At 35.7% G+C, this 17,375-nt stretch overlaps 1 protein-coding gene across 1 annotated transcript in view; it reads left to right on the forward strand.

The window, feature by feature from the left end:
- The window catches only part of LYST (lysosomal trafficking regulator), a 178,367-nt gene that overhangs the window by 114,153 nt on the left and 46,839 nt on the right, over nucleotides 1–17,375 (forward strand). The window contains exons 32-40 of the mRNA XM_068547570.1: nucleotides 1,944–2,120; nucleotides 2,696–2,772; nucleotides 2,915–3,103; nucleotides 4,998–5,143; nucleotides 5,234–5,330; nucleotides 6,269–6,330; nucleotides 7,742–7,797; nucleotides 9,840–9,992; nucleotides 13,997–14,241. Of these exons, the coding sequence (XP_068403671.1) occupies nucleotides 1,944–2,120; nucleotides 2,696–2,772; nucleotides 2,915–3,103; nucleotides 4,998–5,143; nucleotides 5,234–5,330; nucleotides 6,269–6,330; nucleotides 7,742–7,797; nucleotides 9,840–9,992; nucleotides 13,997–14,241 (1,202 nt within the window). The remainder of the gene's footprint in view (nucleotides 1–1,943; nucleotides 2,121–2,695; nucleotides 2,773–2,914; nucleotides 3,104–4,997; nucleotides 5,144–5,233; nucleotides 5,331–6,268; nucleotides 6,331–7,741; nucleotides 7,798–9,839; nucleotides 9,993–13,996; nucleotides 14,242–17,375) is intronic.

A 17,375-nucleotide genomic window follows, 5' to 3' on the forward strand; every position in this document is an offset into this window, starting at 1 on the left:
CCCGTTCTGTCCATTTAGGCACGTACCCACATCACGTGGTACCACCTTCAAAGCCTTCCTTCCTTTCTTTATTTAGTCCACTCAGAACTCTTCCTTCTTGAAACTTCATTGAAAATTTTATTTTTACACATTTTAACATTTTATTATTTTCTTAGGATTTGTGTTTAATAGATTCGATTCCTTAAATCAGTTTTCTGAGAGCTGAAAACAAGACTCTGTGTGTGTGTGTCTCCAATAACACCTTTTCTAGTCCCAGGAACTGCAGCCAATAAATGATTGATCAGAGGATGTTAAAATGAGATATTAGAAACAACTTCAGTGTCTAGAAAAATCATGTGTTTCCTTGGATATCCAGAATGAATAAAAGCATTTCTGCTAGTTTTTCAAGATGATTTTAAAATGTCACTGAATACTAAACTGAAATATTTTTAGAGTTCTATCAAGAACATTGCCTTTAAGATACACATATGAAAATATTCTAGTCAGTTACCCTTTCTCTTTATTTGCCAACTCTTCAGGCCTTTTACTTGCAGAGCATCTGTTCATTTTTCTCTTTTGGTCAGGTAGCAGCTGTCTCCTGACTAATTTAAAATGTTGCATTAAAATGAGCTTTGCTATTTTCATCATTGCATATGTTCATCTTATGCTTTTGCGAAATGACATGATGCGATTCAGCGTGTTAATTTAAATATCACCCAAAATGTAATAGTTTCCAAATCCATTTGTTGACTATTCACAGTTTAAAATATCATAAAGCCAAATGCAGTGATATTTGTATCAATGTAAATTTTTAAAAAAGTAAAATTATGTATGTTTCACTTGTTGGCAAAATTAATGTCTAAATATACATAGTGTACACATAACCATCAGGTGTAATATCTATGGCATGAAAGGGCCACTTAAAAAATCATGAATCAAAGTTTGGTTTAGGTTTACACTGGGAAGGACCATTGTCATTTACCTTAAGTAACACCCTAATTTTCTTTATAGGGTCTGTTCATAGAAGATTGGCCTAAACTAACCCTTCTCTGAACATGCACAGACCTGAGTGATGACATCTTATTGGTTTAGAGTTTTTCACCTTTTGTTCTCCCTAGGGAATAGTGAATGCTTACAAACAGATCCAAAGATACATTTTTGTTCTGGAATTTTCTCCAATGTTTATTCTCCCAGGCAGAAATTAAAGGAGAAAGAATAATCATGCATAATCCTCTTACCTTAAGGTTTAAAGGAAAGTTTTCCTTCCAGTTCAGTTCTATGAGAAGAGCTAAGAATTATTTTTCTTTATCCCAGGCTTATTTTCTGTATTCCTTTAGCAAATCCTCTCCAAAATTCTTTCCCCAAAAGGTTGTGTGCTTGCTTTTTTCCTTCTTTCCTTCTTTTCTTTCCTTCCTCTTTTCTTCCTCCCTCCCTCTCCTTCCTTCCTTCCTTCCTTCCTTCCTTTCCTTCTTTTCTTCCTTTCTTTTCCTCTCTTTTTTTTTTTTTTTACCTTTTACAATGAAAATTTTCAAACATACTAAGAAAAATGGAGACTAGTGAATACCGTATGAATACCATATGACCATCACATAGATCTAACAATTGTTAATAATTTTTATCATATTAACATCATTTCTTTTTTCTGAAGTATTTTAAAGTAAATTATGGTAATCATGACATTTTTCAAAAGACGTTTTTTATGTAACCATAACAACATTATTATACCTAACAAAATTAACATGTACCCTAATGTCATCATATTACCCAACACATAATCGTTTGACAATTTCTTCAGTTGTTTCCAAAATGTCTTTTTTAGCTGATTTATTTAAACCAGATCCAACCAAATAAATCTAGCAATGTAATTTAATTTACTGTTAAATAATTTAAATGTAAGAAATAAAAATTCTTTATGACTTTAAAAAATTTTTTAATTAAAAAAAATTGTTACTTTTTTTTTAAAGCATGGAGCCAAGTTAGTTTTGTATTTGTCAGAGTTGATACATAATCACGAAGATGAATTGACTGAAGAAGAACGAGACACAGCAGAGCTGCTTATGAGTGCTTTAAAGTTATGTGGTCATAAGTGCATCCCCCCCAGTGCATCGACAAAATCAGACCTTATTAAAGTGATTAAAGAGGTGAGTCAGTGAAAACATAAGAAACAGTTTTCTTAGGATATCCCATTGAGTATAACTAAAGAATGATTGAAAGTGTTTTTTTTATTATAGAGTACCGTTGATAATGAATTTGATTTTTTTTCTTTTTTTTACTTTATATTGCTTTTTTACTATGAGAGAACAAATAGGCCTGTTTTAAGGAGCATTTTATTCTCTGTGGTCATGCTCATCCATTATCACTAGCTTTCAGGGAAGGAAAGATTTTAATGGTGACAAGCAAGTTGAATCATCAACCTTAAGTTCTGGGTTCTTTAATGAAAAGGCAAAATAAGGAAACAAGCAACTACGCACACCCATCGGGTTTGGCAACCCTAGTTAACTATTCCACCCTAATTTCTCTGACCCAAATTGTGTGGAAACAAAGGGGAGTTACAGCATTATTTAAGTGGTTAATGTATCTTAATATCTTGGTCTCGTGGGGACAATATTTTTTTCCTTTGTTAACTTTGTTTTAAATTGAGTTTGTTGGGCTCTGTGCCAGCGTTAAATGGTAACTAATAAGTTTTATATAATATATTATTATCCAAATCTTTTAGGAACAAAAGAAATATGAAACTGAAGAACATGTGAATAAAGCCAACTGGCAGAAAACAGTTAATAATAATCAGCAAAGGTAGGATTTTATTTGTCCTAAAAGCTGTGTCTTTTTAGGAACCCATTAGATTTCACATATACTGTTAGTTTTAAAGTATCATGTTTTGATATACATTTAATGTTCCACATATGCTTAACTGATGGGCATCTTGTTTGTTTAGTCTCTTTCAGCGTCTTGATTCAAAATCAAAGGATATATCTAAAATAGCTGCGGATATCACCCAGGCAGTGTCTCTTTCCCAAGGAATTGAGAGAAAAAAGGTGATCCAGCACATCAGAGGAATGTATAAAGTGGACCTGAGTGCCAGCAGACACTGGCAGGAGCTTATTCAACAACTGACGCATGACAGGTGAGCATGAATTTTTATATATTGATGTTATTTTCACTCCAGAGGAAAGATTCATTACATTATCTCATTAGTTTAAATATGTTTTGTTTACTCATTTGTGATTTATTTCATCTTGAAGAATAATCCTATGAGAATATATTTTTTTTAATTTTTAGGGAGAGAAAAAATAATGAGAGGGAGGGGCATTGCCTAGCTCTTCCAGAGAGAAAAATCTATATATCGGCTTTCATTTTAAAATATGATCTTTGCAAAAGAATAGAGAAATCACTGAAACAGGATAGTTGGGAAATAGACCTTTTTCTAGTTAAGACTTTAATAACACAGTTAAAAAGATGCATCACAAATAAGGAAAAGAGGGAAATTAAAGTATTATTCTCTGAATTTGATTAAGATAAATGATTAGTATTATGACTTCGAGGTACTAAACATTATACACTAATCATTATACACTAAAGCAAATTCCAGGTGAACGAATGAACGAAACTCAAAAAGTTTACAAAGTAGAAGAAAATAGGATATTTATCAACGGTGATGGACAGATGACTTTCTTAAGATCAAACACAATTGAAGAAACTACAAGGAAGAAATGAATGGCTTTGACCTTTCATATTTTCTAGTGTATTTAACAAGCATAACCACAACAAAACATCAAAGTTTATTTTTAGCAAGTATTTCACAGAGTTTACATTTTTATGGTTTTAAAAATGCATAAAGATTTGAAAATAAAATATCAAGATCCCAAAATAAGCAAAAGACATGAATATACTCTTCACATAAGCAAAAGACATGAATATACTCTTCACATAAGACAAATAGAATTAATAAACAGATGGGAAAATATTGACTATCGCTAGAAGCTGACTTAAAACCTTTAGATACCGTATTTTACCTTTTATGTTACAAAAAAAAATTTTTTTTTAGGTGCTAATCTCCACAGCAGGAAGAAATGTATCTTAGCCCTTGGTCAGAGGTCTGGTGGCATTGAACACTTTGACATGTGTCAGGAACCCTACAAACATTTTATTTCTAGTTCCAGTTATTCTGTTTTAGTGATTCTGTCCTAAGGAAAATATTCAAAATATGGAAAAGCAATAAGCATAAAGGTTTTCATCTCTGCATTATTTGTTAGTGAATGAATTGGAAACAACTTAAATGTATAATAATAGTAATAGAGTTAAATACATTATTATGCATCCACTCAATATAACATTAGCCATTTAAAATGGTAATAATAAAGACTATACTGTGTTCAGTGAAAAAAGGCAGGATATAGAAATGTGTATACATAATTTTAACTGCAATTTTAAAAACTGAAAGAAAGTAATCACTACCAGTATTTTGGTATGTTTGGGGTAGTGGGATTAAGGGTAATTTTTTTTCCTCTTATCTATTTCTAAAAATGTATTTAATATGGTTCTACTATTTCCTTTCATTTAAAATATTAATTTACTTTAAAACATTTTAAGAAATGTGATTACTACAAAAGTGAACTCATTTTATTTGTTATATTAGATAACAGGCAAAATGGGAAATGAAGAAAATTAATTTGGAAAATTGATTTTTTTCTTTAGTTAACCATACTAAGTCTTAATATATTGCTAAAGCATACATAGTAGTCATGCTATATCTTTTTTAAAATTTAATAGATACAAGAAATTGGTAGCAGAGCTTGCCTCGAGGCAGGGACACTGGGACTCTGGAGCAGAGGGATACTTTTTTTTTGATGTTACTCTTTTGTACAATGTGTATGCATAGCCTAGTCTAATTATATAACTGGTTGGGATTTTTCAATTGCATAGATAAATTTTGATTTATTTATTCAATTTCTATAATTTTTTTTTCAAACTACAAATACTTCAGGTTACCACTTAAAATCTTCTATTTTCACTTGCAGAGCAGTCTGGTATGACCCCATCTACTATCCAGCTTCATGGCAGTTGGATCCAACAGAAGGGCCAAATCGAGAGAGAAGGCGCTTACAGAGATGTTACTTAACTATTCCAAATAAGTATCTCCTTAGGGATAGACAAAAATCAGAAGGTGATAGTGGCTTCTTGACTCAACATGTAAATATAGCAGATTAACTATGGGCATTACACAAAGATAATAATGTCCTTTTTTCCTCAGCAGATGTGGTCAAACCACCACTCTCTTACCTATTTGAAGACAAAACTCATTCTTCTTTCTCTTCTACTGTAAAGGACAAAGCTGCAAGTGAGTCTATAAGGTAAATTTGAATCCATAAGACATTTTCTGTTTTGTTGAAGGTGTTAAAGACTTTAATAGTCTATTGTTGCGCTTATGTAATATTTATTTTAGATAATGCCATGGTTTGGGGAAAGATCCCAAACTTGGCTCAAAGAGAAGACAAAGCTGAATGGCCAGAATCCAAGAAGAACAGACATTTTTGTTAGGGAGGATTCATTGGACTTCAGTCATCATGCTCTGGCCCTTGGTTGCATACATATATTTTTGTAGTTGATTTTTCTAAGAGCTCTGTGAAATAGATAGTGCTGCTGGTGGCATCCAAGAGGCAATCTAGTGTATTGATTAAAGGTTCAAATCCTAGTTCCTCCTTTTACTAGCCATCTGATCTTAGCCTCTCTCTGTCTCAGTTTCCTCATCTGTTACATGAGGAAGGTAAGTCATAGCACTATTCAGTGGGTCAGTATGGTAACTATTGATAGTCTTATCATTATTGTTGTGGTCGAGGTTGTTATGATGCCCATTGTATGGATGAAAAACTGCGAGACTCAAAAAAGATAATTGACTTGGCTAAAGAATAGAGGAACTTTTCTGACTCTGAAGCCCCCCTTTTTCCTAGAATGCTAAGCTTCTTTTCTGTGTTTGAAGTATCAGAGCCATGAACCAATGTTTGCTTATTTACTGGAAAATATAAAATATTGAAGTCTCTTTTAAATAACGGAATCCCTGTATTCTGCATAAGAGTGTTGGGATTATTCACCTTTTCTAAAAGTTTCCGCTATTTTCTCCTCTATTATAATGTCAAAAAATGAGATATTTTCATGTGGATTTTAACAAGATGTTTTATGCTTTTGAAACTCTAGTCTGCTTTGCTGAAATCTTCTATGATAAAATAAAGCTTTTACTCTCTGAAATCGGTCAAAACATTTAATCATAGTAATTTTAAATGTGTTTTGACAGAGTGAATCGAAGATGTATCAGCGTCGCACCATCTAGAGAGACAGCTGGTGAATTGTTGTTAGGTTAGTCACATTTTGCAGATATTTACACATATTCACCCTGCCTATTTTATTCTTAGATAATTTGAAGCATTGTTTTGACACACTACCATTAAATGAGATGAACTTTCTATAACAGATAACCTCTTTCTTATAGGTTATTTTGCCTTAACACTGTATATAATGTGTATGACTCATGAATGTGAAAAATGACAATCTTATTCTCTGAAAAGCACATGAACAGCATTTTAATTTTTATAAAAGTGACTTTCTTCATGAGTATACATTTTTATATTGAATCATTCCTTTTATCATATATCAATTTTTATTTTTAAAGTAAAGAATTATTGGTATACTTACAAGCCTACTGTTTTAACAGATACCCCTCTGCATGTGACATATATCCAGCTTGAGATTGTTCATAACTTGTATTCTCTATTGTACTTCTGAGAGAAAGGCCAAGGCTGTCGATCCATGGATAGTCACATTTGGCGAGACATTTTTTCCTCGAGACGTGAAGGAATACGGTTTTATCACTCTAGTCTCTATTCCCTTAAAGAACCAATTTGTACGCTGTGGGCCGGTTGTTCTCCAAGCGCGGACGCATTCTCAGGCCCCAGCCCGGACCTGCTGAATCTGAAACTCTGTGGGTGGGGCCCAGCGATCTGCATTTTTATGAACCCTGCAGAGATTCTGATGCACCCTCATATCTGAGAGTCACTGCAGTTGGCTAAAGCTATAGCCCCGAAGGCCTGACAGGCAGAGTTTCGAGCTTGCCAGGGCTGAGCCCCGTGGTCACGAGGGTGGAGATGGTGCCTTTCTCCGAGCCAGCCGTGCCAGTGCTCAAGGTGACCAGCACCCACTGCAGAGCCCCAGGGACGTTTCTACTGTGTGGATACATGACGTAGGGACATGCATTAACAACAGCCTATCAAGCAGGAGAAATTGGGGAAGTATCTTGTAAGGCCTTTTCTGCCCTATTGAGTGTTTAAGTCAGCAAAATAATTAAGGGTTCCTCTTTTGCTAGAAAATTCAGTTGATAACTTGACTTCAGTTAATGTATGACAAAATAAAGCAAAGTAATATGCTAGTAACCTAAGAAGAATACTGGTAATAATTAATAGCCTAAACCTTTTAACACGAAGTGGCAGACACTGTTAATAAACATTTTACGTATATTCTAATGTAATTCCCACAGTAACCCTGTGACATAGAGTCCTCCCTCTTCTTTTTATAATGAGGCTAAAGTACAAAGAGGTTAAGCAACTTGCCTAAGATCTCAAGGATGCTCTTCAAAAATATTTATTGAGTATTAGGAACTTGTTCTGGGTTCTGGGATTCAAATTCAGTCCAACTGACTCCAGAGGCATGCCTTTAACCATATAAGGTAATAGTGCATATACATTTGTAAACTCATACCAATTATTTTCTGCAGGTAAATGTGGAATGTATTTTGTGGAAGATAACGCTTCTGACACAGTTGAAAGTTCCGTGAGTAGAGGCTTAAGTTTACGTTTGTATGAATCTAGACAAATTCCCAAAATGTATAAATTTAATACAACCAGAGAGCTTGTAGAACCGTTAGAGTTCATTAATTGTCGCACTCTGTGTAAATTTGTCTGAATTCCAATTTTTTTTAAAAGATAATTTTAAAAAGAAGACCATGCCATCCCCTCTGGCTCATGGTCTGATTCGCAGAGCCGTGAGTATTATGAGTCATATTCTAAAGTGCTCCTGTTATTTCTGTGTATGTCCACTCGATTTCTCACTACTGTCCTCAGTAGCAACAAACTCCCTGCCACTCCCTGTTTACTGTCATGTACATTTGCCTTCAAAAAGGAAGAAAAATATTGTCTAATTGAATAACTTAAGTAATGCTGATATTCACATAGCTTAGTAGTCATGATTTTTATTCTTCTGGAAATACTGATATCAATCAGAAAATAACAAAAGAGACTCAATTAACATTTTTGTACAGAAAAGCATTTTATCCATTTGAATTCATTTACATGCCATTAAAATATTGTTTTGAGAGCCCTGTAACAGGAGAAGTAAGGCTCTTTGTTTCAGAACTTCTAAAGCTACAAACTCCTAAGGATGTAAGTAAGTAAGATTATGTATGGTTTAATGGTGAATACATATTTGATTCAAAGAAATTAATGAGTGAAAACATAAAATTTGGTTGTAAAGCAAATCATGTTAAAAAATAATTAATTTAATATAGCCCCCAAAAATTGAGTAGGCATTACTTCATGATTCATATTAGCAATTACTACAGTATTGATCCCGGCTAGTAAAAATATAGTTATGTTATATTTCAAGATATATCTTTTCAGCAACCAAAGAATTTAATAGTTGATACATGAACCAGCTTTTTTTCTGGATCCAAAAGGTTACATATTCCACCTGTAGAACTCTAAAAAGACCCTTGCTTTTTAATAGATTGAAGGCTTCTTCTTTTCTCTGTCCTTTTGTAGCATTTTTTTCTTCCTTCCTGTATGACATTTGCTATCTTGCCTTTTAAAAGTGGGTGCAAATATCTCGTTCCCCCTTTTTATCATACATAGATTTATTTTATGCAGAGCACCTTGCCTGTAGATGCTTAATTAATGTTTATTAACTTGAATTCATGTTGAATGTCGAAGCTAAACAGGGAGGATTTTGGTTTTAAGAATGAGAATATTACGTTTTCATTAAAATATTTTATTTTCTTTGTAATATATTTCCTGCCTCTACTTCTAGAAATGAGTTGGGACCCAGTACAATAGTAAAGCACACATAGAGCAGGCCAAAGTGTCACTTCCTCCTTACAGCTGTTTTTCAAATTTCTCTTTATTTTTGACTCCTGGAGATGTCATTTCGCGTACTTTCTTGCAAGCTCAACTATACATTTAAAAGAATATTTGCTTAGTAAAAGAAATCGGTCTGAAAAGTCTACATACTGTATGATTCCAACCATATGACATTCTGGAAAAAGGAAAACAGTGGAGACAATAAAAAGATCAGTGGCTGCCAGATGGAACAGAAGGGAATTTTAGGGCAGTGAGACTAGTCTGTATGATACTATAATGGTGGATACGTGTCATTAAACATTTGTCAAAACCCATTGAACTACACAACACCAAGATTAAACTATGGACTTTAGTTAAGAATAACCTATTCAATAGTGGCTCATCAGTTCTAGCACATGCACCACATGAGAACAAGATGTTCACAGTAGGGAAACTGAGTGTGGGGAAGCTATACATTGGAACGCCATGGTATCTGCTCAATTTTGTAAACCTAAAACTGCTCTAAAAAATACAGCCTACTAAAAAAGTTTAAGCAGAGTCTGTTTAAATTCTTTTTCTTAGATTTTTTAATCCAGCATTTTGAAGTGTTTAGTAGTGGGAGGATTTTCAGAGAATCTTACCTGCCATTTTGCCACAAAAGGAAGACTTTCTATTGCATTTTGATAGTTTTTAACAATCTAAAATTAAAACAATTATTTCTATTTCATGTAAATACTTTCATGTTATTTCCTTTGTCTTCAGAGCCTTCAGGGAGAATTGGAACCAGCATCATTTTCCTGGACATATGAAGAAATTAAAGAAGTTCACAAGCGTTGGTGGCAATTGAGAGATAATGCAGTAGAAATCTTTTTAACAAATGGCAGAACACTCCTGTTGGCATTTGATAACACCAAGGTAAATTTGCCTTTATTAATACATATACTTTTTCAAAGCGATCGTGGATCAGTGTAACTACACTCATACTGATTAAATGAAGTTTTAACTTATTTAAACTTTGTTTCTGAAATCAAATAAAAATTGCCTTATTTCTTAGTACTGAGTAAAGTAAATACTTAGTTATATTAGGATTTTTTTTGTCCTCCAAAACTGTACTAAATTCTCATTCCCCAGAGTGACAGTATCTGTAAAAAGCAAATGAACGAATGTATAACCAACCTGAAAGTAGTTTAACCTTGATAGTAGATTCCATTTTTGGCAAACCCTTTTTTGACCGCCACATCCTTTCAGCTACTATGTGTCTGCTAGCCTTTATAGAAAACCTCTTGGAAGAAACTGTGAATGCTTGCTGCTTCCGATTCCTCCCCTCCGGTTCTCTTTGGAAATGCTCCAGGCAGATCTTCTTCTCACCACTCCGCCTGTAACTTCTCTGGCTAGCATCACCAGTGACCTCCGAGTTGCTAAACCCTATGGTCATATTTCTTAGTCTTCATCTTACTTGACTCCTCAGCAGCATTTGACACAGCTGATTATTCTCTCTTTCTTTAAAGAAAGGAAAAAAAAAAAAAACCTTCCTCACTGGGCTTCTGAGTTATCACTTTCTTAGTTCTCCTTTTAGCTCACCAGCCATTCCTCCTCAGTCTTGTTTGCAGATGCCTCCTCTGGGCATCTCGGCGCTCACTCTTCGTTTTATTTTTTATTTTTTAAATTTTTTGGCCGCAGTGCACGGTTCTCAGGATCTTAGTTCCCGGACCAGGGATTGAACATCCAGGAATTGAACTCAGGCCGTGGCAGTGAAAGCGCCGAGTCCTAACCACTGGAACGCTAGGGAGTTCCCAGGGCTCACCCTCCAGACCTCTTCTCTTCTCATCCCATCTTGTGACTTTAAATACTATCTGTGTTATAACAATTTACAGATTTATATCACCACCCAAACCTCTTCCCTGGATGCCCACTCAAATATTTAAGTTTCTACTTGGCATCTCCACTTGGAAGTCTAATTGGCATCTCAAGTTTTACACGGACGAAACTGAACTTCTAATCTCCCCCGCAAAATCTCTTTGCAGTTTTCCCCATCTCAGTAAATGGCAACTCCAGTGTTTCTGATTGGCCAGGTCAAAAACCTGGGGATTATCCTCAACTCCTCTTATTCTTTCATCTACTACATCTACTCTATCAGTAAGTTCTGTTGGCTCACCCCTCAGAATGCATCCAGAATCTGACTGCTTCCACTGCTACTATCCTGGTCCAAGCCACTGCCACCTCTTGCATAAATCATTACACTAGCCTCCTAACTGGCCTCCCTGCTTCCGTACTCCCTCTTCTTTCAGACTGTTCTCAACACAGCAGCTAAAGTGTGTCAGATCGTGCCATTCCTCTGCTCAAAACCCTCCGACCACTTTCTGTGTCACTCCATTAAAGGCAAAGACCTTACAGTGTTGAATAATCTGGCACTTCCTTATCTCTCTGACCTTATCTTCTACCATTCTATCCTTCACTCTCTCTAATCCATCTGTGGAGACCTTGTTTACCTTGACTATAGCAGACACACTGATGCCTCAGGGCCTTGGCACTTACTGCTCCCGAGAATGCTGCCTGGAATGCTTTTCCTCTTAGAACTACATTACTCACTCCCTTACTTGTTTCAGGTTCCCTGATCAAATGTCTTCTTATCAGAGAGACTTCCCTGATTACTCTAAATAAAACAGCAACCCCTGCCTCACTGCTACCCCCCAAGCATCCCTTACCTCCTTTGCTTTGCTCTATTTTTCTCACAGCACTTAAAAGCATCCAACAGTGTCTCCCCAATAGACTATAAGGACTTTGTTTTGTTAAGTGCTTCAGCTTTAGCACCTTAAACATGCTGGTATATAGGTGCTCAATAAATATTTGTTGAATGAATAAATGTTTCCTTTTTCTTGCAGAGGTTAGTATGCAAACTGTCATAAATTCTCTTCCACCAACCTTAGCTTCAGCAGTAGGCAACCTTCAGATTTATTTTTTTAAAATTTTTATTGGAGTATAGTTGCTTTACAATGTTGTGTTAGTTTCTACTGTACAGCAAAGTGAATCAGCTATATGTATACCTATATCCCCTCTTTTTTGGATTTCCTTCCATTTAGGTCACCACAGAGCACTGAGTAGAGTTCCCTGTGCTATACTGTAGGTTCTCATTAGTTATCTATTTTATACATAGTATCAATTGTGTTTATATGTCAATCCCAATCTCCCAATTCATCCCACCCCCACCCTTCCCCCTTGGTATCCGTACGTTTGTTCTCTACGTCTGTGTCTCTATCTCTGCTTTGTAAATAAGATCGTCTATACCAGTTTTTTCAGATTCCACATATATGCATTAATATATGATATTTGTTTTTCTCTTTCTGACTTACTTCACTCTGTATGACAGTCTCTAGGTCCATCCATGTCTCTACAGATGACCCAATTCCGTTCCTTTTTATGGCTGAGTAATATTCCATTGTATATATGTACCGCATCTTCTTTATCCATTCTTCTCTTGATGGACATGTAGGTTGCTTTCATGTCCTGGCTATTGTAAATAGTGCTGCAGTGAACATTGTGGTACATGTCTCTTTTTGAATTATGGTTTTCTCTGGGTATATGTCCAGTAGTGGGATTGCTGGGTCACATGGTAGTTCTATTTTTAGTTTATTAAGGAACCTCCATATTGTAACCTCCAGATTTAGAATATAAGTTTAGTTTTTGTTTTTGCCTTGAACCGATTCTTTTTTTTTTTAATTATCATAAAAAATACATAACATAAAAGTTGCCATCTTAACCATTTTCAAGCGTACAGTTCAGTTGTGTTAAGTGTATTCACATTGTTGTGAAACAGACCTTCAGGTTTAGGTTCTTAAACACCCTGTAATCTTGCTTATTCCATAACCAAGATCATTCTTCTCATTCACTTTTAGTCTCATCTTTGATTATCCACATCCGTGGCTCACCTTTCTATGCCTAAAGCATGTACACATTTAAGAGGGGTAATTCAAATTTGTTTTTAGCAAAGGCCTGGCTCGTCTGTTTTTTTCCATTTATTATCAGTTATCATTTAATTGCTTTAGAAGAAATCAGAATACCTTTTTTCTGTGACAGAACTTTTGTGCCTCTCTAAAACAAGAGTTTATATACTAGTTTTCAATCAGTAGTGAAAATCAAGTATTCTGTTTTACATAGGATAGTTTATTTCATTCTCAGGAAATACAATATTATTACCCTCATACTACAGGTATGATAACTGTAACACAAAGAGTTTAAGCAAGAAAAAAGACCAGTTCTGTCTGTCAGAAAACTATGCTCTTTCTACTACATCATGTTGCATTTATTTAGATGAAGACTCTTCATTTTCCTTTATTGATTTTTTTTCTTAGGGTCTGTATATAAGTGACTTCTCTATACAGACTTCTTAGTTTCTTACTGATTTCTCCAGCTGCAAAACATAGTGGTTAAGAGGCACAAGTGAATGAATATAAAAAAAAAAGAAATAGACTCATAGATATGGAGAACAAACTAGTGGTACCAGTGGGGAGAGAGAAGGGGGAGGAGCAAGATAAGGGAAGAGGATTAAGAGGTACAAACTATTATGTACAAAATAAATAAGTTACAAGGGTATATGGTACAGCACAAGGAATGAAGCCAACATTTTATAACAACTTTAAATGGAGTATAATTTATAAAAAAAATTGAATCACTATTTTGTACACCTAAAACTAATATAATATTGTCAATCAACTACACTTCAATAAATAAATAAATAGCCCAACCTTCGGAGGAAGACGTGGATTTGAATCTCAGTTCCCCACCCGTCAATGTTATTGGGCAAAAAGTATTTTCTTGGAGGACTTGAGATTAGTAACATGCCTATAATGTCATGGATTCTTTGGAGGAAAATGTCAAGCCTAAAAATAAAATCTGGGTTTTTTTCTCTCCTTCCCTTACAGGTTCGTGACGATGTGTACCACAGTATACTAACAAATAACCTCCCTAATCTTCTGGAATATGGCAATATCACTGCTCTGACAAATTTATGGTATACTGGACAAATTACTAATTTTGAATATTTGACTCACTTAAACAAACATGCCGGCCGATCCTTTAATGATCTCATGCAGTATCCAGTGTTCCCGTTTATCCTAGCTGACTACGTTAGTGAGACCCTTGACCTCAGCGATCCATCAGTGTACAGGTAACTAAAGACATCATCACCTTTTGGCTTTGTCAATATGCTGTATTTATTTCACTGAAGTTCTTATTGTGAGAATTTTCAAACATGCACAAAAATAGAATGAATGTATAATGAGCCCCATATGACCATGACCCCAGCTCAACAATTATCAAGATTTTTGCCAAACTTACGTCATCTTTTTTTTTTCTTCTTAAGATGAACCACACAAATCTTTTATGTCATTCATATGATCTTTAGTACACATCTCTTAAGAAAAAAGTGGAACATTTTCTTTCATAACCTCAGTGCCGTTATCATATCTAAGAAAATCAACAGTAATTTCATGGTATCATCTAATATCCAGTCTGTTTTCAAATGTCCCCTGATTATATCAGAGGTGTCTTTCTATAGTTGATTTGTTTGAGTCAGGCCCACTGTCACCTTTGGTTGCTTTGTGTCTAAAGACATAACATCTAGAACAGCCCTTATTTTTGTGTATGTATTTTTCTCTTTCTTTCTTCCTAACATTGACTTGTTTTTAAAACAAAAATAAGTCATTTATCTTGTAGGATGTCCCCCATTCCATATTAGCATTTAGCTTTTTCCTCTAGCGTCTGTACTTCCTAGAGACTGCAAATTACTTCTAAAGGCTTGCTTAGATTCAGATTCAACTTTTTTTGGCAAGAATCCTCTCGAGGAGGTGGTGTGGACTTTATATTGCCCCATATCAGGAGGCCGGTGATATCCTACTCTAAGGATGCTCAGGCTGGTCCGTGGGTTCAGCCTCCCGTTGAACTTGTTTCTTTCATTGATGATTATTGTTCAAGTCTATTATTTCACTAGGGGTTACAGAATGGTGATTTCCTATTCTCTCATTTCTTCTGCATTTATTAGAAGAAAACATACAAGATGAGCCCACGATATTTTGTTGTGTCAGACAGCAAGGAAATTACTATAGTCTTGTCAGAAGGACTCGGGAGCCATATTTGCACACCCATGTTCATTGCAGCTTTATTCGCAGTGGCCAGGAGGTGGAGGCAGCCCAGGTGTCTGTCTGTGGATCAATGGATGGGGAAAATGAGGTGCATACATACAGAGGAATATTATTCAACCTTAAGAAGGAGGGAAGTCCTGTCACATGGATGAGCCCTGGGGACGTTGTGCTAAATGGAATGAGCCAGCCACAGAAGACAAACACTGTGTGATTCCTCTTCATGAGCTGTCTAGGGCAGTCAACTCAGAGAGACAGAGTGGAATGGTGGGTGTGGGCGACAGCAGGAGAGGGGGTGGATATAGGGGGTTGTTGCTCAGCAGGTGTAGAGTTTCAGCTTTACAAAATGAAAAAGTTTTAGAGACCTATTGCACAACAATGTGGATATTGTTAACACCACTGAACTAGGTACTTGAGGATGGTTAGGATGGGAAGTTTTGTGATGTGCGTTTTTTTTTACCACAGTTACAAAAAATAAAAGACTTAGGAGCCAACTTGAAGTGGCTCTCACTGCCAAAGATAGGACAATCTGAGCATCAGAAAGAATAATGACTACAGTTGATTGAACACATTTGAATTTAAAAAATACTTAAGTTAACAATGACACTTTTTAAAGGCCCCCAGAACAAAGCAAAACCAAACTCACTGGTCACTGTTGGGTAGGGCACCAATTCCTTGCTTTTGAAATTTGACAACTAAGGAAAAGAATTAAGCTTTTATCCTGCCATTCCTGAATGAGTTGCCTTTTAGAGTAACCAAATAGCCCTAGTTGATGAGGGAATATTCTGTTTCTTTAGTTTTAAATAACATTCTCTGGCTAGGATCAAAAAGTCAAGAAATAACAACTGTTGGCGAGGATATAGAGAAAAGAGACCCTGTGCACTGTTGGTGGGAATGTAAATTGGTGCAGCCACTGTGGAGAACAATATGGAGGTTCCTTAAAAAACTAAAAATAGATCTGTCATATGATCCAGCCATTCTACTTCTGGGTATTTATCCAGAGGAAACGAAAACACTAACTTGAAAAGGTATCTGCACCCCCATGTTCACTGCAGCATTATTTATAGTAGCCAAGGTACAGAAACAACCTAAGTGTCCATCTGTGGATGAATGGATAAATAAAATGTCACACACACACAATGGGATACTATTTATCCATAAAAGAGAATGAAATCTTGTGACAGCATGGATGGACCTTGAGGGCATTATGCTAAGTGAAACAAGTCAGTCAAAGACAAATAACCATACAAATAAGTATGATCTCACTTGTATGTGGAATCTAAAAATAAAAACAAAACAAAAACCGAACAAACAGAAAACCTCGGGCTTCCCTGGTGGCGCAGTGGTTGAGACTCCGCCTGCCAATGCAGGGGACACGGGTTCGAGCCCTGGTCTGGGAGGATCCCACATGCCGCGGAGCGACTAGGCCCGTGAGCCACAATTGCTGAGCCTGCGCGTCTGGAGCCTGTGCTTCGCAACAAGAGAGGCCGCGATAATGAGAGGCCCGCGGACCGCGATGAAGAGTGGCCCCCACGTGCCGCAACTAGAGAAAGCCCTCGCACAGAAACGAAAACCCAACACAGCCAAAAATAAATTAATTAATTAAAAAAAAAAAAAAGCAAAAAACAGAAAACCTCATTGATACAGAGAACAGATCGGTGGTTGCCAGAAGCATTGGGGGGATGGGATTGTGGCAAAATAGGTGAAGGGAGTCAAAAGGTACAGACTGCCAGTTATGAAATGAGCCCTGGGATGCAACGCACAGTGCGATGACCTTAGCTAATAACACTGCATTACATGTTTGAAAGTTGCTGAGAGAGTAAATCTTAAAAGTTCTCAGCACAACAAAAAAAGTCCTATAACTACGTGTGGTGATGGCTGCTACCTAGACTTACTGTGGTGATCATTTTGTAATATCGAATATACAAATATCGAATCATTATGTTGGACACCTGAAACTAATATAGTGTTATATGTCCGTTACACTTCAATTACAAAATTATCTATGTAGTTTAAAGAAAAATTGGCTGCCAATATACTACTTAGTGTATTAGAATATTTTAATTATAACTGCTGAATAGTAGGCCTAGTTCAGACAGTTTTCAAGAAATCAGATTCAATTTAATGTATTTGTCAATTTAAAAAAGAGCAAATGGCACATTAT

The sequence above is a fragment of the Eschrichtius robustus genome, chromosome 7, assembly GCF_028021215.1.
Source record: "Eschrichtius robustus isolate mEscRob2 chromosome 7, mEscRob2.pri, whole genome shotgun sequence".
Lineage (NCBI taxonomy): Eukaryota > Metazoa > Chordata > Mammalia > Artiodactyla > Eschrichtiidae > Eschrichtius > Eschrichtius robustus.